A 27,211-nucleotide genomic window follows, 5' to 3' on the forward strand; every position below is an offset into this window, starting at 1 on the left:
GTGACTCTTTGGCGAGAGAAGATCGAGGACTTGAAGTTATATCTTGCATTATGTGGAATTTCAATTTGCTCCTGCTCGTTACTGTTTAATTTAGTTTGTGCGCCAAGATTTTGGAGTGCTTGTATCCCGAATCAATAATTTAATAAAATTGAGATCTTTTTGTCAATGATATAATACCCCATAATGTCAAAGTGGAATTTTATTTTTACAAATTTTTCACAAAATAATTAAAAATGAAAACCTGAAATGTCATGAGTCAATAAGTAATCAACCCCTTTGCTATGACACTCCAAATTGAGCTCAGGTGCATCTAATTTGATTGTCTGTTGAGATTAAAATTGAACCATTTGTCCTGAATGCAAAACACTAAGTCTGACGGAAACCGAGTACAGCTCATCACCGATCTAACAGGAAAATCCTTGAAGAGAACCTGCTTCAGAGTGCAAAAGACCTCAGACTGTAGCCAAGATTTACGTTCCAACAGGACAATGACCCCAAGCATACAGTCAAAGCAACACTGGAATGGCTCCAGAACTGGACCATGAAAGTCCTTGAGTGGCCTCGCCAATGCCCAGACTTTAATCCCATTGAGAATCTTTGGAAAGACTTGAAGATTGCTGTTCACTGACACTCCCCATCCAACTTGATAGCGCTTGAGCAAATCTGCAAGGAAGAATGGGAGCAATTCCCCAAATGTAGATGTGTAAAGCTGATACAGACGTACCCAAGAAGACGGGGAAAGGCGCTTCTACGGCGTATTGGCTCAGGGAGATGAATACTTATTTAAATTAGATATTTCTGTATTTCATTAGCTCACATGGAATGAAGTTCAGGGGAGCTTATGCGATGGCACGTCATCAGTCCGTCCGTCAGTCAGTCCGTAAACACTTGAAACTTATTTTCTGAAACCGCTGAAGGAATTGTGACCCAATTTGGCACAAATGATATTCGTTGTGTTGTGACTAAAGTTTGTTCACGGCATTAAAAATCGGGGTATAAGGGTGTCTACGGGGAGGGGGGGGGTCAAAGTGGTAAATTCTGATGAAACCTGACCACAACCTTCACCCCCCATGATGTACCAATGTTTGTTCACGGCATTCGAAAAGTTGGGGTCTTATGATGTATGTGGGGTTGGGGAGGGGGGGGGGGGGGTTACCTCCCAAAATGTTTTTTTAAAGTCTTATGATTATGTTAGTATGATTCTACATGCTGCCCTGTTTTCTGGCAACCATTGAAATTTGTTTAAAATACCTTTAGTTAGTGCAGTATACTGTTTATTGTCCCCCGTCGCACAGCGTAGCGAAAGGGGGACTCTGGCTTTCCCCTCCGTCCGTGTGTCCGTGCATGCGTAAGCGAAGGACCGCATTCGAATTTGGTGTGTGGGTGCAACCCACGTCAAAATCCAAGATGGCCGCCGCCATGTATGTCTGATGCCATGTATGTCTGAACCTTGTGAGATGAATATCTTGAAAAATAAGCGAAGTACCAACTTCTAATTTGGTGTGTGGGTGTATCTCGGCATAAGGAAGAACGCTATTGAAAATTGGGTCGCCATGTCAAAATCCAAGATGGCCGCCGCCATGTATGTCTGAACCTCGTGAGATGAATATCTTGAAAAATAAGCGAAGTACCAACTTCTAATTTGGTGTGTGGGTGTATCTCGGCATAAGGAAGATCGCTATTGAAAATTGGGTCGCCACGTCAAAATCCAAGATGGCCGCCACCATATATATGTCTGAACCTTGTGAACGAAATATCTCGAAAAATAAGCGAAGTACCAACTTCTAATCGGGTGTGTGGCTGTATCTAGGCACAAGGACGAACGCTGTTTAAAATTGGTTCGCCGCGTCAAAATCCAAGATGGCCGCCGCCATGTATGTCTGAACCTTGTGAGTGGAATATCTTGAAAAATAAGTGAAGTACCAACTTCTAATTTGGTGTGTGGGTGTATCTCGGCATAAGGAAGAACGCTATTGAAAATTGGGTCGCCCCGTCAAAATCCAAGATGGCCGCCACCATATATAAATCTGAACCTTGTGAGCGGAATATCTTGAAAAATAAGCGAAGTACCAACTTCTAATCTGGTGTGTGGGTGTATCTAGGCATAAGGAAGAACGCTATTGAAAATTGCGTCGCAATGTCAAAATCCAAGATGGCCGCCTCCATGTATGTCTGAACCTTGTGAGCGAAATATCATATCATAGCATGTTTTCTGCGTCTTCCACTTTGTCAACTCACATCACTTCCCCGACGGGGGACCTAGGCGTAACGCTTGTTTTACCAGGTGAGCACCAGGGGTATTGCCTTTATGTTTTTTAATTGTTACGTAAAAATGGCTTTAAAAAATAAAAATTGCAGTTTGACATTATAGGGTATTTTGTGTAGATCAGCCTGCTGTTGGCTTAATGGTTAAGGTGGTTCGCTTGATATTTTAGGGTCCTGAGTTCAAGCCCCTGTCATTATGTTGACTCAGTCTGTCATCGTTCTGAGGTCAGCAAAATGAGTACCAGCTTACTGGGAAGAATGAGCCATTCGAGTATCCTGCGCCGGGGTGGTGTCCAGGATTGTATCCAATAGGCAAAGAAACTGCTTCAGCAGCCCTATGCATCTGTATATACAAAATGAGTGGTTGTCTTCTTCTTATGCTTCACAATTATTGTATTGAGGCCTCTATTGTTATTTTGGCTGAAATTAATGTATAGGAGACATGCAGTACAAAGGTCTCGAGTATGCCTTGAATGACTGACCTATCGCTTGCATCAGTTTATCCAGCTGAGCCATATCATGATAACCTCGAGAGTAACTTTGGATAATTAGCCCCATGTTCTTGCCTTTGGGTATTTGCAAATTTACGAACTGTGTATTCACCTGCCATTTGGTCATATATTGTCTACATTCGGATTTCTTCAGTGCCACAGCAATTAGCCTTGTAGCCCTGTCCTCTTGGCCTTGTGCCATCTACCCCATGTCCCCTTCTTTGACCAGTTCTATGTAATTATTTGTTTGTCCCTTCATTTCTTGTCATAAAATGTTCTTTGGAGAGTCATGTTGGGTTGAGGTAGTGCAATAGAATGATGCAACTGCACCCTCGCTGTGACAGATTTTATGCCTCCAGCAACATATGTTTTTGGGTTGTCTGTCTGTCAGTCCATCCATGCGTCTGTCTGTCCGTCCGTGATGGGTTTTCATTACCATTATGACTTGAGAATGGCTGAAGGAAGAACCACCTTTAGAGGCCATTTTTCCCCGCAACGTGGGGGTTGGCCTTTTTCGGGCACCGTGGTCCCCCTTTTATTTTTAAAGCAATGTTTTATGGCCGGATGCCCTTCCTGCCGCCAATCCTGTTAGTCGCCTCTTGCAACACACAGGGAATTACCAGTGAACAGGTACTCAAATTGCCGATCTCGGAAGGATGACAGGCTGAGTGAAGCCCCCTGGCGTTAATTCAGCGATCGACTGGGATTCCATCCCAGCATCTAGGATCTCAACCCAGCATCTCGGATCCCAACCCAGCATCTAGGATCCCAACCCAGCATCTAGGATCCCAACCCAGCATCTAGGATCCCAACCCAGCATCTAGGATCCCAACCCAGTATCTAGGATCCCAACCCAGTATCTAGGATCCCAACCCAGCATCTCGGATCCCAACCCAGCATCTCGGATCCCAACCCAGCATCTAGGATCCAAACCCGGCATCTAGGATCCCAACCCGGCGTCTCGGATCCCAACCCAGGATCTAGGATCCCAACCCAGCTTCTAGGATCCCAACCCAGGATCTAGGATCCCAACCCAGCATCTAGGATCCCAACCCAGCATCTAGGATCCCAACCCAGCATCTAGGATCCCAACCCAGCATCTAGGATCCCAACCCAGCATCTAGGATCCCAACCCAGCATCTAGGATCCAAACCCAGCATCTAGGATCCAAACCCAGCATCTAGGATCCCAACCCAGCATCTAGGATCCCAACCCAGCATCTAGGATCCCAACCCAGCATCTCGGATCCCAACCCAGCATCTAGGATCCCAACCCAGGATCCAGGGATCCCAACCCAGCATCTAGGATCCCAACCCAGCGTCTAGGATCCCAACCCAGGATCTAGGATCCCAACCCAGCATCTAGGATCCCAACCCAGCATCTAGGATCCCAACCGAGCATCTCGGATAAATCAAAAGCTGAAGGGATCCAATTCAAAGTTGGTACAAGTATATATAATGACGAAAAGATGATTTGAATGGATTTCGACATTAAAGGTCAAATGTTAAAGGTCATGTCAGGTAAAAATGTGATACTTGAGAACAGCTGAAGGGATTTAAACCAAATTGGTACAAGTATGTATAATGATGTACAATCATGTGGGCAGAGGCATATCGGTCGACGTCGTGACTTCGAAGAGTGCTGTTCTAGTTTAAAGAGAATTTTGGACCCTACAACTTTGGCAGTGCCGTAGTTTTCGCTGTACTTCTCGTCTCTGCAGACTTTATGAACTTGATTTATTCACCTTTAATGGCACAATTTTGTTATACTATACAGGCTGAATTGATGCGGTAAGTGTTTTCCTTCAATCAGGAACTTGGCTTGCCGGGGCATTCCCGGCTTTCAAAGAAAAATGCTCAGTTTGCCCACCAAGTCAATTCTGCTGGTTCAATGGAAATTGGGTTAAAATTGTCTGTTATGCAGCTGATTTATTTAAATATTTTATGTTATTTCATTAATTGTTTTCCACTGAGACCTTTAATGCCCGAAATCATTGCTGCTTTCATACATTGTTTAGACAAAATTTTCATCATTAAAATGCCATAGTTTTTATTATGCACCGTTATCTTTTGCTGCCACTCTGAGTTATCATTTTGTTGGTGGCATTTTCATTAGCTCACTTTTTTTAATTAATGGGCATTTCACATCCCTCTGGTTGCGGTTATCTTACCGGGAATGGCTTATTAAAGTAGTCTTGAAGCGCTGATTAGGGGTTTGATTTTGTGCAGATTACGACGCCGGTTATTGTATTGCTCACCACTTGGTATCCGTGTTGGGGTTGTTCATTTTTTGACAAGTTGCAGATAATTGCTTGAAGCAGAGATGGTTTTGTTTGAGGGCAGAGAGTAAAGAATAGTTTTGACATTAAATGCGCCATACATCGACGCCCATAGACCAGCTGACATTTTCTGGAGGTTGTGGGGATGCCGATGTTTATTTTTGGGTTGATTGACACAGAAAGATCTGGTGTATTGAGGACGATGCTTTTGGATAATACTGAAGATGACGAATTGCTGAAGAGTTAAATTTTCAGTTGCATGCTTCTCCCGAAGGATTTGTGTGCTATTTGTCGTCTGTGCATTTGTCGTCTGTGCATTTGTCGTACAAATAGTCCACGCGAAGTAGAATCGGGTTAACACTGCAGCTTGCAAAGGTATTTTTGCAGCATAATTGCTTGAGGGGAATATTCCCAAATGTCTCATGATGTAAAATTCGACATTCAACCACGTCTCGTTATTTGGGAATTCAAAAAACAAAAACGAAAGTTAAAAAATATATATACAACAGGAGAATAAGCTCAGGGAGGAGCAAACAACAAAGGAAATCAGCTTTACGAATTTTTTTTTTTTTTTTGTATACAAGATCGAGGCTCGTGTGAGAGCTGACATTAATCACACAAAAAAAAAAACCGACACACAAAACATACAATAAAGGCAGCGTGAGAGAAGATGGGGAGAGAGCGGGAAGCACACAAGTACAACAGCAGACGACTGGGGCATCGGGAGATCTGTGGGAGGGAGGGGGCTTGGGGGGAGGAGGCATGGGAAGGGGGAGGGGTGGGAGAGGTATAAAACACATGGACACAGCTAGGACTTCCAGGAAAAAAGTTGGCATTTCAAAAAAGTGGATCTGGGGTGAATTAACGGGGGTAGAAAAGATCAAGGTTTTGGATGGGGGAAGATAAGAGATGGTGGTGAACAGATGTCTTAAAGACCTGGAGGGAGGAGTGGGATTGAAGAGAGTGAGGGAGTTTGTTCCAGAGGCGGGAGAAAACGGGAATGAAAGAGTGAAGGTGAGCAGAGAGTCTTGATTTTGGCAGTTTCACCATAAGAGGGTTGCAGGCAGATCTTGTGTGACCTGTAGGAATATTTGGGGGACAGAGCACAGATAGAGCTGGGGGAGTTAGGCCAGATAGGAGTCGGTAGAAGACAGAAAGACCACCTACTACCAAGGGACCACCTACTAATTACCCAAGGGTATTGGGGGAGAGGGGAGATGGATGTATACAAAAGGAGGTACTACAAGTGCACTCGGTGGAGCGCACAACCTCCTTCAGTCTGAACAGTTTACGTTTTGTATCCCACCCATAGGTCGGATCTGGATTCGGGCCTGAACCAAAATCGAATCGGCTTGTTGTTGTCACTTACCCAACTCATCCACCAATTTGTATCATAATCCATCCAACACCAAGTGAAAACATAACCTTCATCCACATTTTGTGGTGGAGGTTATCACATAAAAACAAGGAGCAATGGCTCACAGAGTAAGAGTGGTAAATAATCAGCGTGTGTTGAAGAGATTGCGAATGTGTTTGGGCGTTGCATACGATGTCGTGAAGGGCAACATTTGACGTACTGAAGCGAGGAAGATGAGACAGCAGGCATTTTGATTTGACTTTGTTTTGAGAAGGCTCGGCATGGTGTTTGAGAAGGGTTAAGCAACAAAGTCCCTCAAGGCATCCAACAGATCTGAATTGTTTAAAGATTTATGGGGAATGGGGAATATTTTAGGCTTGTGGACTGCCGAGCGATACACGTCTTTGATTTCGATGTTGCAATATGAGGTGAAGATGAGTTTTAACTTTCTTCCTGTTTGTTCTTTTCCCTTTCCTTTTTCTTCGTCTTATTTTCTGTCACCTCTTTCTCCTCGCTGTGTTTGCTTCTCATCGTGTTCAATGCAGAGAAGCAAAGGAACGTAAGCTGCGCTTATGGAAAGATTATGTACCTCCAACCTGCAACCTTGGCGGCAAGGAACGGCAGTTTACTGCCAAAGTAAGTGGAGTGTGACATCATTTCCTTTTCTGACATTTTATCACAAATGCACAAATGGTCTAAAAGCAAACGATTCGTTGACACCACCACTCCCACCCCCATCATTTTCTCGCTTCAAATTTTCTGTGCTTCATGCACAAATGATGGCCTCTGTCCCTTGCACATATCCTGATGTGTTTGAAATAATAATTGTTTTGCTGACAAACTCTGTACTAAACATCACATTCAGTAAATGTGAATATTGTTGCATCTCTTTTCTGGATTTACATGACAATGACAGGCAGCAACATACAGACATTTGCACGCTCCCGTTTGTAATATGATTGGGTTTTTTTTTCTTCTGTATTCTTTAAGGCTAATGCAAGAGCTGTAACATACATCACACACCCGACACACCACATACCTGATATACATACCACATACGCATCAAGCACACCACATATGCATCACATGCGCCATGTGCGCATAACACCACCCCTCTCCCCCCCTCACCTCCCCCCCCCCCACACACACACACACACACACACACACACACACACACACACGGGTCGTTGTGGTTCCTTGCTGTGGTGATCAGTGGTGGCGGCCCATGTGCACACACACATGCACACATACATGAATCGTGATTTACATGTACACATGCACGATTGTGATTTATACACATATTATTCATGACATTATATCCCGGTGTGTACCCCGGTTTAGAATAGGTACACCGTATCCCTGCGCATCGTAAGAGGCGACTAAGGGTTGGCATCAGGAGGGCATCCGGCCGTAAAAACATTGCCTCAAACAGGGAACCATGATTGTCATGGGGCCCGCAAGGCTAACCCCCGCTCTAGCGGGGAAAATGGTTCTTAAAACGATCATTCATTCATTCACATTATATGTAACATGCTATACATAATACACACACACACACACACACACACACACACACAGACGCCTGTCTCTGACACGCTTTCAGACAAACACAGCTGTGTTATTTCCCACAACACACATGGGTATTAGAAGCATCACCTAGTGGTGGTCTTTCTTCTTCACAGTAATTGCATTATACTTACAGGGAAATACACCCCTTCAACTACTCCACCCACGTGGAATGCCAACCCATGGAGTTTATCCGTGTCCTGGAGTCTAAATGCTGACTGCCAACTCTTGAAGCAGGAACATATCATTGTAAATATCTTTGGTATGACTTAGGCTGGTTCAGAATCCAGCTCAAGTGTGGATGCTCCAACCACAATGCCATGAAAGATACAAACCTAAAAAATGAAGCTATAAATGTATTGTTTGCACTTGATGAGCATACATTTTGATCATGGAGTGCATTGCTCATATGCGCCTTTAGTGGTTCCTTATGGTTGATCGAGTTCACAACTGTGTTTTGAATCCCGGCACACAACTGTCCCGTTATAAGGAATATTTGTTATGATGAATTGTGTTTTTTGTGAATCAGCAAATTTCGACTTTATTTCATGATGAATGAAACGCCAAACTTTGTGATAAAAAATAAATGAAGACTTTTGTTGAATTTTTTATGTGAACTATTCAGCAAAACTCTACCTGGGCCAGTTTATAAATACCATAATCGGTAAAATGGGAACTGCAGGTCAATCTGCATATAAGGCAAATTATGTTTGAAGTTTATAAACAACTACCCGGCGCTGCCTGGCTTGGTGAGCTTTTTTCAGCGGTGGTTTCAGGATTTGTTGGACATTGAAAGCTGTGGGGTTATTGGCCTCATGGTGATTACCTTTTGTTTGTGGGCCGGCGGCAGCAATGTCTGACCCCACATCCCAATATACATTTTATAGCGGCCTTTGGTGACCTCATAGTTGCCTGCAAGGTCAACGTGTACAGTAGCTTAAAACCTTGCCCAGATGCTGAAGTACCTGCACCAAAAATTTGGGGACTCTTGGTGCGACGGTTCAACCGTGAAAGACTAACAAACACACAAAAAAAACCACAAACGTTTGAAAATACTTCTATAGATAAACAAAATCCATTGAGAAATTGTGGATAAATTCAGTAAAAAACCCCCAGAATATTGCATGCTCTTCTTACTTGTTGTCTGGTTTATATATTAAGCTGACAGACCTGTGATGGCGTTGTGATGTTGAAGCTTTTGTGTGTATTCGGGTGGTGAGAGCTATGCTCTGCGTCATGAGCTCATTCATCGATCACATCTGAGAAAACGATGTCATGGAAGTGGAATTTTGTGTCCACTTTTTCAATGATTCTCGTCTATTCTATAAAAAAAAATGCACATCCTCCCCTATCTCTCCTACCTCCTCACTTCCCGTATTTGTCCAAGTCTCTCTCTATTTTTCCTTCAACGCTGCTGTTGGTGTCCCACTTGACCCGCTCCCCCTCTTATATCGTGTTATAAAGGGTCTAATGGGTATATAAAGGGTTTCAAGTTCTAAAGGGCAAGCTACAGTGCCTTCAGAAAGTATTCACACCCCATGACTTTTTTCACATTTTGTTGTGTTGTAGCCTGAATTTAAAAAGGATTGAATTGAGATTTGTTGTCACTGATCAACACATAATACCCCATAATGTCAATTGGAATAAAATTAAAAACATTCTCAATTTTAACACAAAAATTCAAAATGAAATACAGAAATATCTAATTTGTACAAGTGTTCAACGCCCTGAGTCAATACTTCGTAGAAGTGCTTTTGGTAGCAATTACAGCTTCGAGTCTTCTTGAATATGTGTGTATCAGCTATACACATCTGGATTTGGGGAGTTTATCACATTCTTTCTTGCAGATTTGCTCAAACTCTGTCAAGTTTGATGGGGAGCATCGGCGAACAGCTATCTTCAAGTCTTTGCACAGATTCTCAACTGGATTCTTTTGCACTCTGAAGCAGGTTTTCCTCAAGGATTTGCCTGTATTTGGCTCCATTCATTATTCTCTATCCTTACAAGTCTCTCACTCTCTGCCACTGAAAAGCATCCTCATACCATGATGCTGCCTCCACCATTCTTCACAGTAGGGATGGTTTTAGTTTCCACCAGACGTAGCGTTTTGCATTCAGGCCAAAGTTCAATTTTTGTCTTATCAGACCACAAAATATTTTACCTCATGCCCTCAGAGTATTTTACGTGCCTTTTTGCAAACTCCAGGCGTGATGTTATATATGCTTTTTCTCAGGAGTGGCTTCCATCTGGCCAATTTCCCATAAAGCCTAGATTTGTGAAGGGTCACAGAGACCGTTGTCCTTCTGCCAGGTTCTCCCATCTCAACCAAGGAACTCTGTAGTTCTGTCAGAGTGGTCATTGGGTTCTTGGTCACCTCCCTGACAAAGTTCCTTCTTGCCTAGTTGCTCAGTTTGGTCAGATGGCCAGCTCTAGGAAGAGTCTGGGTAGTTCCATATTCTTTTCATTTCATAATGATGGAGCTCACTGTGCTCTTGGGAACTTTCAACACTCTAGAAAATGTTTTTTGCCCCTCCCCAGATCTATGTCTCCTCACAATTCTATCTTAGAGATCTACTGACAGTTCCTTGGTCTTCATGGTGGGGTTTCTGCTCTGACATGCACTGCCAACTGTGGGACCTTATATAGAAAGGTGTGTTTCTTTCAAATTAAATGAATACTTTCTGAAGGCACTGCATGTTGCAATAGTCGTTAGGGTCTTTAAGTTCGTGTTTCACCCCTCTCTCAACCATGCTGTTGGTGTCACTCCCCTCCCTAACCTGCTGTTTTCTTTGTTCTATTGTCCTGATCTGTTCAGTGTTCTAGCTCTTTCCTGAGCCTTGACTTTTCTTAAAAAAACGAAAAAGCTCCTTTCAGGTATGGTGATGTACCTGCATGCTTGTCAATAAGAATGATGATATTGATAATCGATTTCTTCCTAAAATCACGATGCTTCTTATTTTTTACCCCAGCTTTCCAAATTAAATTTAAGTGAGAACTTAAAGTTGGGGTGGGGGAAAGGGGAGATCGTGGCTGCCATCATAAATTGACTCTTTTGTGTGAACTACCTGAACGGCAGCTTTGTGAACACCTTTTTGGGGGCTTTAAAGAAATGCTTAATGGGTCTTTGTATTTTTGTCTTTTTTCCTGTTTATTCCTTCTCGTCACTCTCTTTTCTTATGCTTGTTATTCATTCTCTGATATTCCATCTGTCATCGTTTCACTGTTCCTTATTCCTTTGTGTTTCACTTGTAATCATCTTGGCCTTCAAGCTGGAGCTTCGTGTATCGTTTCCAGGTCTCACCCTTTTCTGTCACTTATTTTCTCATGCTCTTTGCTTTCTTTTTTTATGGCGGAGCCCATAGGGCAAAGCCGTCTAGAACAGTGTTTGTCTGTCTGTGTGTATGTATGTATGTCCCCTCAAACGTATACCAATTAGAGCTGAGGATCTGGTCACATGACAGGGTGATGTGATTACGTCTGATGTCATTACGGCGGTACGGCGGCTGACTCTGCACACACCGCCATTTTGATTTATATGCCGTTCGTGCCGAACATATTGTCGAACCTGTCATATATCACAGTCACCATGCTCTACCTTTACATTTTTCATTCAGTGTGAAATGCAAACAAACAGATTGTTAAAATAATCATCAAATATCGAAAGCATCGGCGTTACGTCTCTTCAAACAAAACGGAACGTATCCAACCCTTGTGGGGTATGATCTAGATTACAGTAGATCTTCCCTCAGTTCTGCAAGTAAGACTAACCTCACGGATGTCGGGATTCCTCCAAATGTATTTGTTTAATGTTATCGACAGCATTAGCGACTGATAAAAAAAGCTAATCATGTGTGTTTGTGGTTTATAATATTTTACAAGCCCTGCTACGCCTCTGTTAGACTTTCGGTCTGTTTGACAACTTGATCTGTCTGTTTCGGATGTTTACGACTTAAGCTATCAGATTTGTAATGACATTGTAATGTAGCAGCTATTATGAGCACCCGGTGCCTAGTGGTAGCCCTGCATCACAAACTCATTCGTCAGTCACATCAGAGTAGGCACAAAAAATAGTTGACACGTTCAGTCATGCAACCGCAAAGCCAAGCTGGCTCTGAGCGCAAGTGCATGTCACAGTGTAACCAGCTTGGATTGTCAACCGATTTGCTGTGGTTGTGTGAGCACAACCTGTGCTTTTTTCCCGACGCCAGGCTCCCCAATTTAATTTAAAATTGATCACTGGAATGGCTTTTTTCTGATCCTTTGCTGCAGGCTAAGTGACACTCATGCACAAACACACACACACACACACACACACACAAAAAACACGATGTTGACCAGGAGGAAATTGAGCAAGTAATGTGCTCACACTCGATCGGTCCTAGTATCGCTTTTGAATCCCGGCTGTGGCGCTCCGTCCTTTGTTCCATTTTGAACCTTGCGTAAAATGTCATCACGACTTTTGGCAATGCCACATTACCTCCTTTATTCGGCTTATGGAGAACACGATTTGCCTAATGCGTTCAATGTAGTTTTACGTCATGATTTGTTTTTCCTTGAGGAAGATAACATTGTGCAAATCAAGATAAAAGCGCAGTTCTGATTTCTGTGCCATCCTAAGTGCCTTGTTGTGTGCAACGACGTGCAGGGATTTATGTTCCTTGAGAAGAATACTGCACTTCTATTTTAATGAGGATAACTTTGCATTTTGTGCTTTTGTCATGTTTCTTATATGTTGCAAGCTCTCTACAGTTGAATTACTCCACTCGGTTTTCAAAGGACCGTACTTTTAAATATGGCAACATGTTTTCAGAAATAATTTATTTCTTATTTTTTGTATGCAGAGTCCGAGGCTTGTGGAAGAACTAGTGCACTGACTAGATCAGGACGTAATAAGATGAAAGGAACAGTGGAGAGAGTTAGAGGATGGGGGGATGAGGGAGGGGGATAAGGGGGGGTGGAACACTACCAATGGAGTTTAAGGACAACATATAAGGAGACTTGGACAACCAATTGGTGTGGGGAGGAATGAGGGTTGGAAAGGATGCTTATGGTGGACAGGATGGATGCAGAAGGAAACTCTCAGGAAGAAGGAAAAACTGGAAATTGGGAAGGAAGAGCGCTTGGGCATTTGGGTGCATGGGTTAACGAGAGTATAAAATGTCATGGTTTTGGATTGGGAATGCTCTGAGATGGCAGTGAACAGCCATCTTGAAGACCTACAGTGAAGGGTGAGATTGAAGAGGATGTGGAAGTGGATTCCACAGGTGGGAAAAAGAATAACAAATGAGTGGTGGTGAGCAGTGATCCTGGATTTAGGTAGTCTCACCAGAAGTGGGTTGATGGTGGACAGTGTGAGCCTTGCAGAAACCTAGGGGTCGGAGGGGGAGACAAAGCATGGAAAGGACAGAGGGTGCAAGACCAGAAAGGAGGCGGTAAAAGACAGAGAGACCGCGTACCTGTCTGTGATGGCAAAGTGCTTCATATTGGGAGATTAGACTCAGCTTCATCGTGGGAGATTCCAATAATCTTGAAGGTCTTGGTTTCCATGGCGTCAAGCTGAGAAACATGTGAGGTAGGGGCTCCAGTACAGAAAAGAGAGCAGTACTCCATCAAGCTGTGGATGAAGGCCTTGTCGGTGGATAAGAGTTCAGGTGTGCCAAGGAAGGACCTTGTACGATGCAGGATGCCAAGTCGGTGGCTGGCTTTGAAGGCTAACTTTGAAATGGGGGTTGTCCAAGAAAGACCATGGCTGATAGTGAGACCCAGAAGCTTGAGAGACTAAACTCGAAAGTGTAACCTTGGCAAGTGTGCTCTGGTGTCACCTGTTAGTGAAATAGATTTATGATGACTTTTCTCAATGTTTGGATGACAGTAGTGAGCATTTATTCACGTTCCACGTTGATTTCCCGATTGCTAAATGATTAAGACATCCAACTCCGAAAGCTCGGATTACATACATTATGTTCATGACTATGTTGCTTTTGCCGATTATTCCAATTCAAAAGATTGTCTTGAGTCTGTCCCAGTGCCACCAAAAAGCTTGGATTGCTGAGTCAGCAAGAGTGTCATTTATCAGTCTGATGAACGGGGCGGATCAGGTCGCCAGAGCCCGTATTTTGGTCCCAACGACCAAAGAGAGCAGGACATGGCTTCACACAATCCCTCTTCCCTCTCTGGGAACTCAGCTTGATCCAGAGTCCCTTTGGGTTGTCGTCACCCTGTGAGTTGGAGCGACAGTCTGTGAGCGTCATGTGTTGATGCGGTAGAACGATGGACACGCTCTGCCATCATGGTCTGTCCTGCCGTTTTAGCGCCGGTTGTTCATATCGACACACTTCCCTGAACGACGTGGTCAAACGTGCCCTTCTCAGGGCAGGGGTACCATCTGTCTTGAAACCCCTCGGTTTAGACCAGTATACAGTACATCCTGATGGCTTGAGCATCGTCCCTCACAAGAGTGGGAGAAGCCTAACTTGGCACTGTACCTGTGTCGACACGTTTGCCAAATCACACAGCTATTGTGGCCAGCGATGTGGAAAACACGAAGTGCCAGAAATACACAGGGCTCCTGAGTCCTACATGTTTGAGCCTATTGCCATCAAAACAACGTAGGTCTATGTCCAATCAACGTCCCGCATCATCAATGACATCAGCGGAAGTCTCGCAGCAACCACTGATGATAGTAGACTCCTGGCATGGTTCAAGCAATGGCTGTGCATGGCTGTCCAGCGTGGAAACACCATCAGCATTTTGGCTTAGGCACAGGAAACAAGTCCTGCATACTGATATTTATTCCTCGACTTTTTTTTTTTTTTTTTTTTTTAATAAAACGAGATTTTTTTTATAACCAACATTTTATGTATTTCATTAAATGAGAAATGTGCAGATTTTCTGACAGCAATTTTAATTTGATTATTACATAAGAAAGCCAAAAGTACAAAATGTGTTCACCCATGACTTTGAGGATATCAATGCACTGCTTGCTTTTGAAGCAAGCAGTATATTAATATTATTAACCAAGTCGTATTCCTTTTAAGAGAACTACGTAATTAACAAAGAATCTGAACCCACAATCCCTGTGACGTGAGTTCATGCAGTTTGTCATTGAAACAATTTAACAGTTTTTCCTTCTTTGTCACCCGTACTTCACACTTTCATCACTCGAGGTGTAGCTCCAATTACACCCACTGAAAAGTTTACCTTGTGCTACGTTTTGATCTGATTGAAGCGACGCATAATGCATCTCTCATTAACACGGGCTGCCACAACAATTTCAGAGTAGCCAAGGTCCAAAGGAAAGCTGTTGGGTGTTATTTTTTATATTTTTTCAGCTGTGTTATCATGAAATCTTCTGCAGAACTCTAAACATCTTTCGAGACAGACATGTGGATTTTCGTTACGTTTCAGATTGCTAGTAAATTACATTGGATAGCAAACTTAGATATTGGGCCATAGTTTAATTGTTTGTGAGGCCTGGTGAAAATTCTGCCACAAATATTCATTAACTTCTCACTGCAGTTTACAGAGATGACATGATTATTGTCAGCAACGATCAAAGAGATGGATTTATTGTGTCAAATATGGAAAAATGGATCTCACTTCAAACCAAGCAACTGATGAGTGTTGCGACAGAGGAGAATGCGCCAACTGACATCAAGATGCACCTCGAGGACAATTTCGGTGTCATGTTGGACTTCAACTGAAGGATGATGATAATGGTAATCCTTGTTTCTGTGGTATTGTGGTGGTTGGTGAAATGTACATGTCGTGGATAAAAAATAGAAACACCAATGTAAAGTCACTTACTTAATAGGGTGTTGGGTCACCACGTGCGGCCAGTGTGGCCTGAATGTGCCGTGGCATGGAGTCCACCAGTGTCTGGAATTCTGCAGGAGGGATGCGGCACCATTCTTCCATGAGAAAGTCAATCAACTCACACCTGTTTAATCTCTCAGACGTCATTCCAGAATATCCCATAAATGCTCGATTGTGTTCAGATCTGGTGACTGAAAAGGCCATGATATATGGATTACGTCGGTAGCATGCTCATCAAACCAATGGGTGGCCCCACATGCTCTGTGGAGGGAGGCATTGAGGGGGGCCGGGTCTCCTCTTGTAGCCATGCTAGTCATAATTATAAGCAACCAGGCCTGTGCAGCATTTTTATATATGATCCTAAGCATGCTGGGATGTTATTTGCTTAATTATCACATGGGCCACATCTGTATGGAAGCCATTGCTTGGTGTCCCTCATTTACCCAGGTGTTTCCATTTCGTGGGTAACCACCTGTAGGCTCATCACTATGATCTCGAAGCAAAATTACAGTACCAGGAGTGGAAACACAAAGGGTGTCCTGCTCCAAAAGAAACACCAAAAAACAACATTTGTCTTCAGCCGAAAATGTCGACTATCATCTTTTGGGATCAACCGGTGCTCTTTGGAAATCACCTTGCAGAAGATGAAAAAGTAAAGAATGGCTGGTACATTCAGGCATTAAACAACCTTTTTAAAGCCTTAAGGAGTAAATGGTTGATGCTCAGTACAGATGACATCACTTTACACCATCATAATGTGAAGCGACGCAAGACGTGCTCAAAAGGCCAATAAATTGTCACGCTCGGCTGGACTGTTGTGGAACATCCACATTACAGTCCAGATCTCGCCTCATCAGATTTCTATTTTATTGGACCTCTGGAGGATTATTGATCTGGGCAGCATTTTTCAGACTATGACGTAGTCAAACGTGCTGTGAAATTGTGGCCCAAATCTGTCTGTAAAGGATTCCGGGCATGGCTTCATCGGTGGGAGAAACATGTTGCACCTGATGGAAGTTGCATGGAAAATTAACACAGGTTTACCAAAGATGAAAGAATATATGTACACAAGTTCATGTCAATATCTATGAAAATAAAGAAGTTACTGTGAAACGGGCATTCTTTTTGGGGCAAGAAAAAATTCAAATTATATTGTGAACATCCAGTAATAGATGATGGTTTGAAAAAACGCATTGTCATGTTGTGTCACTGCACAAATAGGGGAATTATAATACAGCAAAGAGCAAGTGGCAGTATGATGAGTGGATAATTGAAAATATGCAAGATTGAAAACAGTAGAAGAAAATCTGCAAGGACCTTGGACACTGGAGGAGGCCATTTGGCCCATCATGCCTGTGCTGTTGCAACACCACATTGATGAAATCCATCAGTTTATGCAATCAATTTAAGGGTGTTGGGGTTGGTGGGAAGGGGAGGTGTGGGGGTAGAACAATAAAGCAAGCACAGGGACATCACCATGGTTTATTTATTTATTTGGGGGAGTGGGAGGAGGTGATTGGGGTTGCTGTGTGAGTGATGAACAAAGACTGACAGCATATTCACTTTTTTTAATGCGACCCTCAAACAGACATCACAATCACTACCTATGTACAAGATCACAATCACCCATCCATACCTCATCTACTTTCCGGTCCTGCTAATATCCATGTACTCCTTTATCCCATTGAATTTTGGTACCTATCTAATTACAGTTTAGACGTCATACTACTTTTGGTGCCACTACCTTCCCAGGGAGACCATTCTGTGCATTTGCCACTCTCTGAGTGAAAGACCCTAACCTCACTGCCATCCTAAGACTGCGGGTTGTGGTCCTGTTGATGTCCAATTCTGCTGAAAAACTCATTTGCATTTTCCTCTTTCCTTTGTCTTAAAAGCATCTCTATCACATCCCCTAATAATCACCCACTTTTGAATGTATAAAGTCCTTTCTTCTTCAGTCTTTCCTCATATCTTAGTCTATTGAGCCCCAGAAAATAATTACTCGGCAGTAATAAATTCAGTGCACATGCTGGAAAAAAACAACAACACATAAATGCATGAATATGCATTGTCTTGGCCTGTTTGGTGTTCCCAGCTGAACACAGCTCACTGACAAAAGTACCTGGCCCCAGTGACGGGAAAAGCTAGTCGCGCTGGTAGCGAGAATAGCCAAAGAAAATGACAGTTGCAGTCTCGGGAAATTCAATCCATCCTGTAGCGCTTAACTTCACCAAAGGTGGCGCTATTCGAACCAACTGCAACAGCGAAGAAGTATACCCCATATTTTCCCAGGGAGTTTCCCTGCGACGGAAGGAGGCACTAACCCTGCTAAAACCTGGCCTGTACAACCTTTTACCTCTGCGACAAATTTGGTCCAAATCCGTCGAGGAGTGTATAGGCAACACCTAGACAGACAGATTGACATTTATAGTTACCAGTACACCCACTCCCCATGGGAGTTGCAGGGAGGGTCATGTTATTATCCTCTCTGGAGTATGTACAGTGCCTTCAGAAAGTATTCAAACCCCATGACTTTTCACATTTTGTTGTGTTACAGCCTGAATTTAATGAATTTAAAATGTATTTAATTCAGATTTTTTTTTTTTTGTTTGTCACTGATCTTCACATGATTCCCCATAATGTCAGAGACATTTTCTTTTTTAGAATATTTTACATAATAATTAAAAATGAAAAGCTGAAATGTCTTGTGTCAATAAGTTTTCATCCCCTTTGCTATGACACTCCAAATTGAGCACAGGTGCATCCAAATTCCTTTGATCATCCTTGAGATGTCTCCACAACTTGATTGGAGTTCACCTGTGGCCAATTCAATTGATTGGGCATGATTTCAAAAGAAACACCTTTCTATATAAGGTCACACAGTTGACAGTGCATGTCAGAACCCCGAGATGGATTTGTGAGGAGGCATAGATCTGGCGAAGGGTATAAAACGATTTCTAGTGTTGAAAGTTCTCAAGAGCACAGTGAGCTTCATCATTAGGAAATGGAAAGAAAATCGAACTACCCAGACTCTTCCTAGAGCTGGCCGTCTGACCAAATGGAATAACTGGGCAAGAAAAGAAGGATCTTGGTCAGGGAGGTGACCAGGAACCCAATGACCACTCTGACAGAACTAGAACTACATAGGTCATTGACTGAGATGGGAGAACCTGCTGGAAGGACAACAGTCTCTGCATCACTTTACAAATCTTGGCTTTATGGGAGAGTTGCCAGATGGAAGCCACTCCTGAGAAAAAGGCACATGACAGTACACCTGGAGTTTGCAAAAAGGCACGTGAACGACTGAGAGCAGGAGGCAAAATATTATGTGGTCTGATAAAACGACAGTTAAAGTCTTTGTCCTGAATGTAAAGCTCTACTTCTGGCAGAAACCGAGCACAGCTCATCACCCATCTTACATCATCCCTACCATGAAGCATGGTGATGGCAGTAGCATCCTATGGGGATGCTTTTCAGCGGCAGGGAATGGGAGACTTGTAAGGATGGAGGGAACAATGAATGGAGCCAAATTTTCGCCAAATCCTTGAGAGGAACCTTCTTCAGAGTGCAAAAGACCTTAGACTGTGGTGAAGATTTACCTTGCAACAGGACAATGACCCCAAGCATACAGCCAAAGCAACACTGGAATGGCTTCAGAACAAGAACGTGAAAGTCATTGAGTGGCCCAGCCAAAGCCCAGACTTGAATCCAATTGAGAATCTGTGCAAAGACTTGAAGATAGCTGTTCGCCGATGCTCCCCATCAAACTTGACAGAGCTTGAGCAAATTCGCAAGGAAGAATGGGAGAAACTCCCCAAATCCAGATGTGCAAAGCTGATGCAGATATACCCAGATGTGCAAAGCTGTAATCGCTGCCAAAGGCGCTTCTTCAAAGTATTGACTTGGGGGTGTTGAATACTTATGTGGATTAGATCTTTTTGTTTTTAATTTATTATTTTGAAAAAATTTCTAAAAATAATAATCCACATTGACATTATGGGGTATTATGTGTAGACTTTGACAAAAAAAATCTGAATTTAATCCATTTTAAATTCAGGCTATAACACAACAAAATGTGAAAAAAGTCAAGGGGTGTGAATACTTTCTGAAGGCACTGTAGATTACATTAGATCTAGGCTCGGGTTACTTAGTCTGTGGAAGATGTGATAATAATGTTATGATTTGAAAGAGTTTAATTTTGTTTGCCCATTGGTATCTGTTCTCTCCATTTCAATTATATTGTCATTCATGTTTTTTTTTGTTTGTTTGTTTTTTTTCATAATGGTTTTGCATCATGCAGGCAGAAACAGAAATGAGGAATTCAATCCCACCCCTTCTTGATCTCAGGTGGTGCAGATTGTCAATGCAGATGCCATCGTGGTAAAGACAAATGATGGGGAGTTAAAGGCCATCCATCTGTCGAGCATCCGGCCGCCTCGCATGGAAGGCGATGGCCCAACAGTACGGTTTGGTTATGCTGTTGCGTCTTCTTTAAAGAGGAGGTCACCAAATGATTTTAAAAATATTATTCACCATTTTGTTGAAATATATGTTTTGGATGAAGTGGAATTAAAAACCAATATTTTTTAAGCAGTGAAGCTGCTTCAATATTTGGCTTTGCACTTGATCCTTCCATCTGTCCGTCAAAAAATGAAGAAGGAGAACCTTTCTACGCCACCATGTTTAATTATATAAACGGGGTCTCAAGTGTAATTTTCGAGTGTTCTAAGGGGTAATTCGAAAGGGTAATTCTAATGGGTTTGAAAGGGTAATTCTAAAGGGTTTCTTTTGTTCCTAGGCTTCGCCTATTTCATATTGAAAATGCCAAACGGAACCGTTTCCTTCAGACACAGGTGCGATTTTTAAGTGGTGAAGCAGCTTCAATATTTGGCTCTGTCCGTCCGTCCGTCTGTTAAAAATGAAGAAGAACATTTCTAACCCACAGTGTTTAATTATAAAGTGGTCTAAAGGGTACTTCTAATGGGTTCTCAATGGTATTCCAAAGGGTTCTGAAGGGTAATTCTCATGGGTTTCATTCGTTTCTAGGCTTTGCCTATTTTATATTTAAAATGCTAAACTGAATATATGAGTGATTTTTCAGTGATGATTGAAAATCACTTGAACTATTTTGTTGAAAAACCATTTTATACTGATTAAAGGAACTCTAGCTTTTCTGTTGTGGCTTATTGCTTCAAATGTGGGTACACAAAATATACACAGAAACCAAACGTTGATGACAACCCATTGCCATCATTATTAAGCTTTCCCGATAACATAGAACAAGGCTTATTGCTGTTATAAGGTTTGTTTCTTCAATTAGTGTTCCCAGTTTTCAATGCTACCGCAGAGTTTATTTGACCACTAGTAATATTAAACCACCATTTAAGTTTATTTATTTATTTAGGTTATCATTATAAACTCAACGCCTTATCCCTCACCTCCCTGCATACTCTTTTCCTAAATCATAGACCTCAGCGCTTTAGCCATATAATTACTGGCTAGCTTAAAGACATGGCACAGTGATTCATATCCTTAGTCCACGAATATAAAAGCCTCTCCATCTTCTGCATTAAACTGCTCTGAGATCTCGTTAATTTTGGAGCAGCTACGGGAGTCATGGGCTGACTTGATGCTCAATAGTTTATTTGTTCTTTTCAATTGTCCTTACATGTGACTCCCATAAACAAAATTCACACCCAACAGCGGTGGCACCAATACCAGACTCCACCTGTTTTAACAATTTCAATTTCAGCTCCAGACTGATGCTTTTTCTTGACAATTGACCAATATGGCAGCACACGGAGCAGGAAGACGACAACGAGCACTCTGATTGGTTGAGAAGAGATGCGCTCAGATATTCGCTCTGTTTGGCTACGAGCGATCTCAACACCAGCGGTCGTGTTTTTGGTCGAAGCGATGCTTTTTAACTTTTGACTCACTTGATGGATTAAAAAATTTATTTTTTAAGTAAAGTACTTAAAAACGGAATATTTAGTTTGCGTGAAAGCGAATCTGTGCAAAGCGGGGTCACGCATTGCGGGATATCACGGTCATGCGATTAGACTGCTTAACTGTCATTATTATTTAAAGGAGCCAGTTTTGGTGGTGTTTAGTCCTGAACATTTCCTCAATTCGTACACCAACATATTTGCGGAAGAAAACTGTCATCCAGAATGAGATATCTTGAGGTAACTTGTAAGTCTTTTGTTTTGAACATTGCATTTATTTTCCTTTTTAAATAATATGCAGTATTCTAACTGTTAATGTAGTTCACCTGTGAGCTCATCTCTATGCACCATTGTGATTGCTTTCCTCAGCTTCTTTGTCGTATTTAGATGACCATGGGGAAGCATGCTTGTAATCACATTTTGCATAATCGAATTCTCTATTCGATGTGTATGTCATCTGTCATCATTAGAATGTCATCTGTGATTGGTCCATGAAATCCTCTTTCGTCTATTCAACCATTAAGCAGCAGCCAGAAATGATAGGTTCAAATTGAGCAAATTGTATGATGTAAACTCCAACATATTTGACCACCTAGGTCCGAGAAGGTGCAAAATAATTTTGAATTTTCAGTTCAATTTCCATCCAGATAATTGGGTCCAAAGCAGCAGTCTTGTACAAACAATTGGGTTCGTCATTATCAATGGGAACTAGCCATCATAATGCAAAAAACATGCAGCAGCCACAATCTATACAAACTTTTGGGAGGAAGTCTTTTTTTCTTTTTTTTCTTCTGGAATTTTCTCCAAATTACTTTTTCTTTTTTTTTGTATACAAGATTGAGGCTCATATAAGAGCTAACATTAATCACAAAAAAAGCAAACGGACACATAAAACAAATAATAAAGGGAGCGGGAGGCAAGATAGGGAGAGAGAGAGGGAAGCACACAAGTACAACAGCAGAGAACAGGGGCATCGGGAGATCTGCGGGAGAGAGAGATCTTGGGGTGGAGGAGGCATGGGAAAGGGGGTGGGGGTGGGGGGGGGGGGTGTGGGAGAGTTATAAAACACATGGACACTGTTAGGACTTCCAGAAAACAAGTTGGTATTTCAAAAAAGTGGATCTGGGGTGAATTAACGGGGGTAGAAAAGATCAACGTTTTGGATGGGGGAAGATAAGATGGTGGTGAACAGCTGTTTTAAAGACCTGGAGGGAGGGGTGGGATTGAAGAGAGTGTGGGAGTTTGTTCCAGAGGTGGGAGTAAAGAGGAATGAAAGAGTGAAGGTGAGCAGAGAGTCTTGATTTTGGCAATTTCACCAGAAAAGGGTTGCTGGCAGATCTTGTGTGTCCTGCACGAATAGTTGGTGGACAGAGCACAGACAGAGCTGGGGGAGCAAGGCCGAATAGGAGTTGGTGGAAGACAGAAAGACCACCGACCTGCCTGTGGTGTGAGTGAAAGGCCTCAGAGTTAGCTTCGTCGTGGGAGATTCCAATGATCCTGAAAGCTTTGGTTTCAACAGCGTGAAGCCGAGCTAGGTGTGAGGCAGGAGCACCAGCCCAGAGGGGAGAGCAGTATTCCATTGAGCTGCGGATGAAAGCCTTGTATGTGGTGAGGAGCTCAGGTGTGCCAAGGAAGGACTTCGCACGACGGAGGATGCCCAGTCGGCGACTGGCTTTGGAGGCCAGCTTGGAAATATGGTTTTCCCAGGAAAGATCATGGCAGAAAGTGAGACCCAAAAGCTTGAGTGACAGAACTTCTTGAAGAGGATTGTTCAGAAATTAGATGGGAGGGTTTTCCAGTCGGTCTTTTCAGAGAGACATAGTAAGAGTGTGAGGTTTGTCGGGATTGAAGGACATGTTCCACATGTTTGACCAGTCTGTGATGTTGTCCAATTCTGCAGAGAGTGAGGAGGCTGCAGACTGATGATCTGAGGGATGAGGTATGGAGCGGCAGAGTGTGGAGTCATCAGCAAAGACATCGAGAGGATTTTCCAGAGAGTCGGAGAGATCATTGATGAAGACCAGAAAAAGCACAGGGCCAATGAATACTTTATGAATATGAGTACTCTTATGAAGTCATTATTTTGAGAGAACTCGAATGAAGGCAAAGTTCAACCTTTACTTGGTTTGTTGGCCGAGTCGAGTCGTATTCAAATTGCCGGGATAAAACGTGTCGCAATGATGGCACTGTGATGTACCAAAGCAGATGGTAATGGAACAAGGGTGGACGTTCAACAAATGCTGAATAATTAGAATGTGCAGCTTGCATGTGTAGGCGGACTCTTTTCTTTTTTCTTTTTATTGGTATTGTTATTGTTATTGTTGTTGTTGTTGTGCCTGAACTATAGTATTACCACTGGTTGAAGGTCTTTCTGCAAGGTGATGCATAGATAGGGTACTCAGGCACAAGTCATTTGAAAACTTTTCAAATCAGATGTCTGATATTTGGGAAAGAAAGTTATATATCTTTTCAGCCAACCAGATTATCTGTATACCTATTAAATTGAATCTGCTAGAATTAAATATGTGGCACGACATGCAAGAAGTTTTTTGGGACCACAAGTTTATCATATCCGCAAAAGTGGAGGAGCTTTTAAGCTGCCCATGGCCCTCTTACACTTGCATATGCTCCATACATGCCCATATTATGCTCCTTCCCCTCGGTCCGATCTCATCCTAAACCCTTATTTTTCTTTCCTTTCTCCCCACTCCACTCTCTTGCCCTTCGGTTCATCTCTGATCATGCTCTCCCTCCCTTCCTTTCTCGATCTCGCCCCCTCCCCACCAAGCATACATACTAAATAGTTGGCTGCTTATTGTGAGTCAGATAGTATCTGCTTTATGCCCGTCTGGTGGGAGGAAAACAATCTTATGACCATCGACGCTGTTCACACAGGACAAGAGCAGGAAGCTTCGACCGTTGTATGATATCCCCTACATGTTTGAGGCACGAGAGTTTCTGCGTACGAAGCTCATTGGAAAAAAGGTGGGTCTGAATTATTTTATATTTTGGTAGATGTGGCAGTGGGTTTTAGTTTTAAGATTAGAATTGAGATCTCTAATATTGCTGCTTTCAGATGGATTTTAACTTGCACCCTTTTGGATGCCAGACCAGTTCTCCTTACCACTATGCCAGCAGACGAGCCATTCTAAATTGAGTCCAAACTGTCAAACTGATAAACTGATACTTCCTTTTTTCCCACATTGCAGCAAAAATACCATTCGCTTCGGTTTTGTGTGAAAGGTTTTGATGTGCACACCTCTGCTTCCTTCTCTGCCTACTTCATACAGCAAGCTATTTTTCTTTTTCAATGAGGTGTTGTGAGGGGTCGTGGGCATGATTTGTTGGCTGTCATTTTTTTTTGCTTGGTGACGGTGCCAACACTGCGAGATGCACGACTTGGCCTCTTTTTAACCTGACACAGAATTGGGAATCGATTTCGAACAGCACGGATTGGTAGCGCAGATTACAATGGGTGGTGCATTAACTTGAAGAAAAGCATGTGCAGAAGTTATTACTCTTCAAATTTATCTTCTTGCCATGCTGTACATCTTTATACATCAAATAATTTTATCTGGCAGTGATACGGGAGATGTTAGTGTAACATCAACTAGGATTGGCATAATAGAGTGATTCATTTCCACACGGTACTTTTGTTTGCTGCATCCATTAATATAAACGATGCACACAAGCTAAGTGGAAATATATTCGAGGAGATCCATTTGCTTATATTGTTCATTTTTTTCCTTTGGAATTGTGCTCACCACGCTGGTTGCTGGGTAGGAATGTGGTGGGTGAGAAGAGGAGTATGGAATTGGACAAAGGATGGAAAAGATAATGCTGCTATTTTGGCTTTCAAAGAGTTTCTCAGCATTGTCCTCTGTCTCTCGAGTCACGAGATCAAAACTTCTCAGTATAATTGTTAAGATTTGTCACTGGTGTAAATGTTGGTTAAAACGGAGACGAGCAGCACTTGCAATAACCTTGAAAATGTAGTTTAACATTCGTGTCGAAGTTAATGGGGGAGCATGTTGAACGCCAGTGCACCAGATAATTTTGATTAAGTGTAACTATTTTGTCTACTTTTCCTTTTTGATTCCGTTCATTTCCCGAGACGTCAAAAAAAGTAGAATGATATTGTGTGAATTGTGAGATTAACATCTGTTGTAAAGGTAACACTTAGTCTCCAGGTAGGTCTCAGGTAGGAACATGAGGATTTGATCCATTATGAAGATACTCTGTCAAGCACCAGTGCAGTCAAGTTCAGCTGCTGGAACATCTCTGAAGTGATTCTGCAGAAATTATTTTGTGTCCAACTATTGTGCAAATGCTGATTCTGTTTATTTTCAGTCTGGAGCTGATTGTGTGTGTGTGTGTGTGTGTGTGTGTGTGTGTGTGTGTGTGTGTGTGTGTGTGTGTGTGTGTGTGTGTGTGTGTATATATATATATATATACTGTATATACTGTATATATATATACTAGGGCATGCCCGTACTATATCTATATCTAAAATTATATCCCCCCCTCTATTTACATGAAATGGTTTGGTCCATGAAATGTTTTGGTTCATTCGCAACGCCAAAGCGAACGGCGAACGCTTTACATGAAATGGTTTGGTGCATGAAATGTTTTGGTTCATTCGCAACGCCAAAGCGAACGGCGAACGGCTTGCGAGTACAGTGACAATCCCCCCGGGGTTTTAATTAGTTTTAAAACATCGTTTAACGCCAACATAGCGCCAACATAGTTTGCAAACGTGAAATAAATGAATACGCTCTCAAATGTGCCATCCGAGGCAGAGTGTGTCCGCCACGTTCGGCACACGCGATAGCTCGCTGCTCTCTGATTGGTTGAATCGTTTTTTGGACATAGCTCGGTAAGTAATTGTCCGATTAATATGAAACCTTGAAAAGGCACATCCTCGGGTCCCCAGCAATATACCTGGCAAGTTTAAAGTATATCGGACCCGTGGTTGTCGAGAAACAGCGGTCACAGACAAACAAACGTACAAACGTACAAACGTACAAACGTACAAACGTACAAACAAACACACAGAGATTACTGGAATTATAGATAGATATGTTTGTTTGTATATTGTTATGTCGGTGGGGTAGTGATATGTAGAATCAGGTAGATTTGTGAAGGTAACATGCTGACTGTCGTGAAGAAGAAGAACCACCACCATTTCATAAGTAGAGGACCTGTTTAGCCAGAATGTCGGATGAAGTTGTATATTTGTCCCCATAACGAGGAATGGGGCATGTTAACTAGTTATAGGGATTATGTTAATTCCCCTGTTCGTCAAAACCTCACTGATTAATTTCCTTTGTCCCTTATGGCACTGCAATAGACACGAGTGAGAATGGCAATTAAACAGCACATTAAACAGTAACAATAAAACCACCGGAATCCAGGCATCAAGCACGAAGGCTGACAACCCCGACTTGGCAGGCACACATAGCTCAGGCAGGCTGAGAGCCATGCCCAGAAG

General features: G+C 42.5%; 1 protein-coding gene across 1 annotated transcript in view; it reads left to right on the forward strand.

The window, feature by feature from the left end:
* SND1 (staphylococcal nuclease and tudor domain containing 1) overlaps positions 1-27,211 on the forward strand; it is a gene marked incomplete in the record, with an annotated part of 904,817 nt that overhangs the window by 247,395 nt on the left and 630,211 nt on the right. The window contains 3 exon segments of the mRNA XM_078777892.1: positions 6,937-7,027; positions 20,120-20,233; positions 24,616-24,705. Of these exon segments, the coding sequence (XP_078634018.1) occupies positions 6,937-7,027; positions 20,120-20,233; positions 24,616-24,705 (295 nt within the window).

The sequence above is a fragment of the Myxine glutinosa genome, chromosome 1, assembly GCF_964187855.1.
Source record: "Myxine glutinosa chromosome 1, kmMyxGlut1.1, whole genome shotgun sequence".
NCBI classification, from domain to species: Eukaryota; Metazoa; Chordata; class Myxini; order Myxiniformes; family Myxinidae; genus Myxine; species Myxine glutinosa.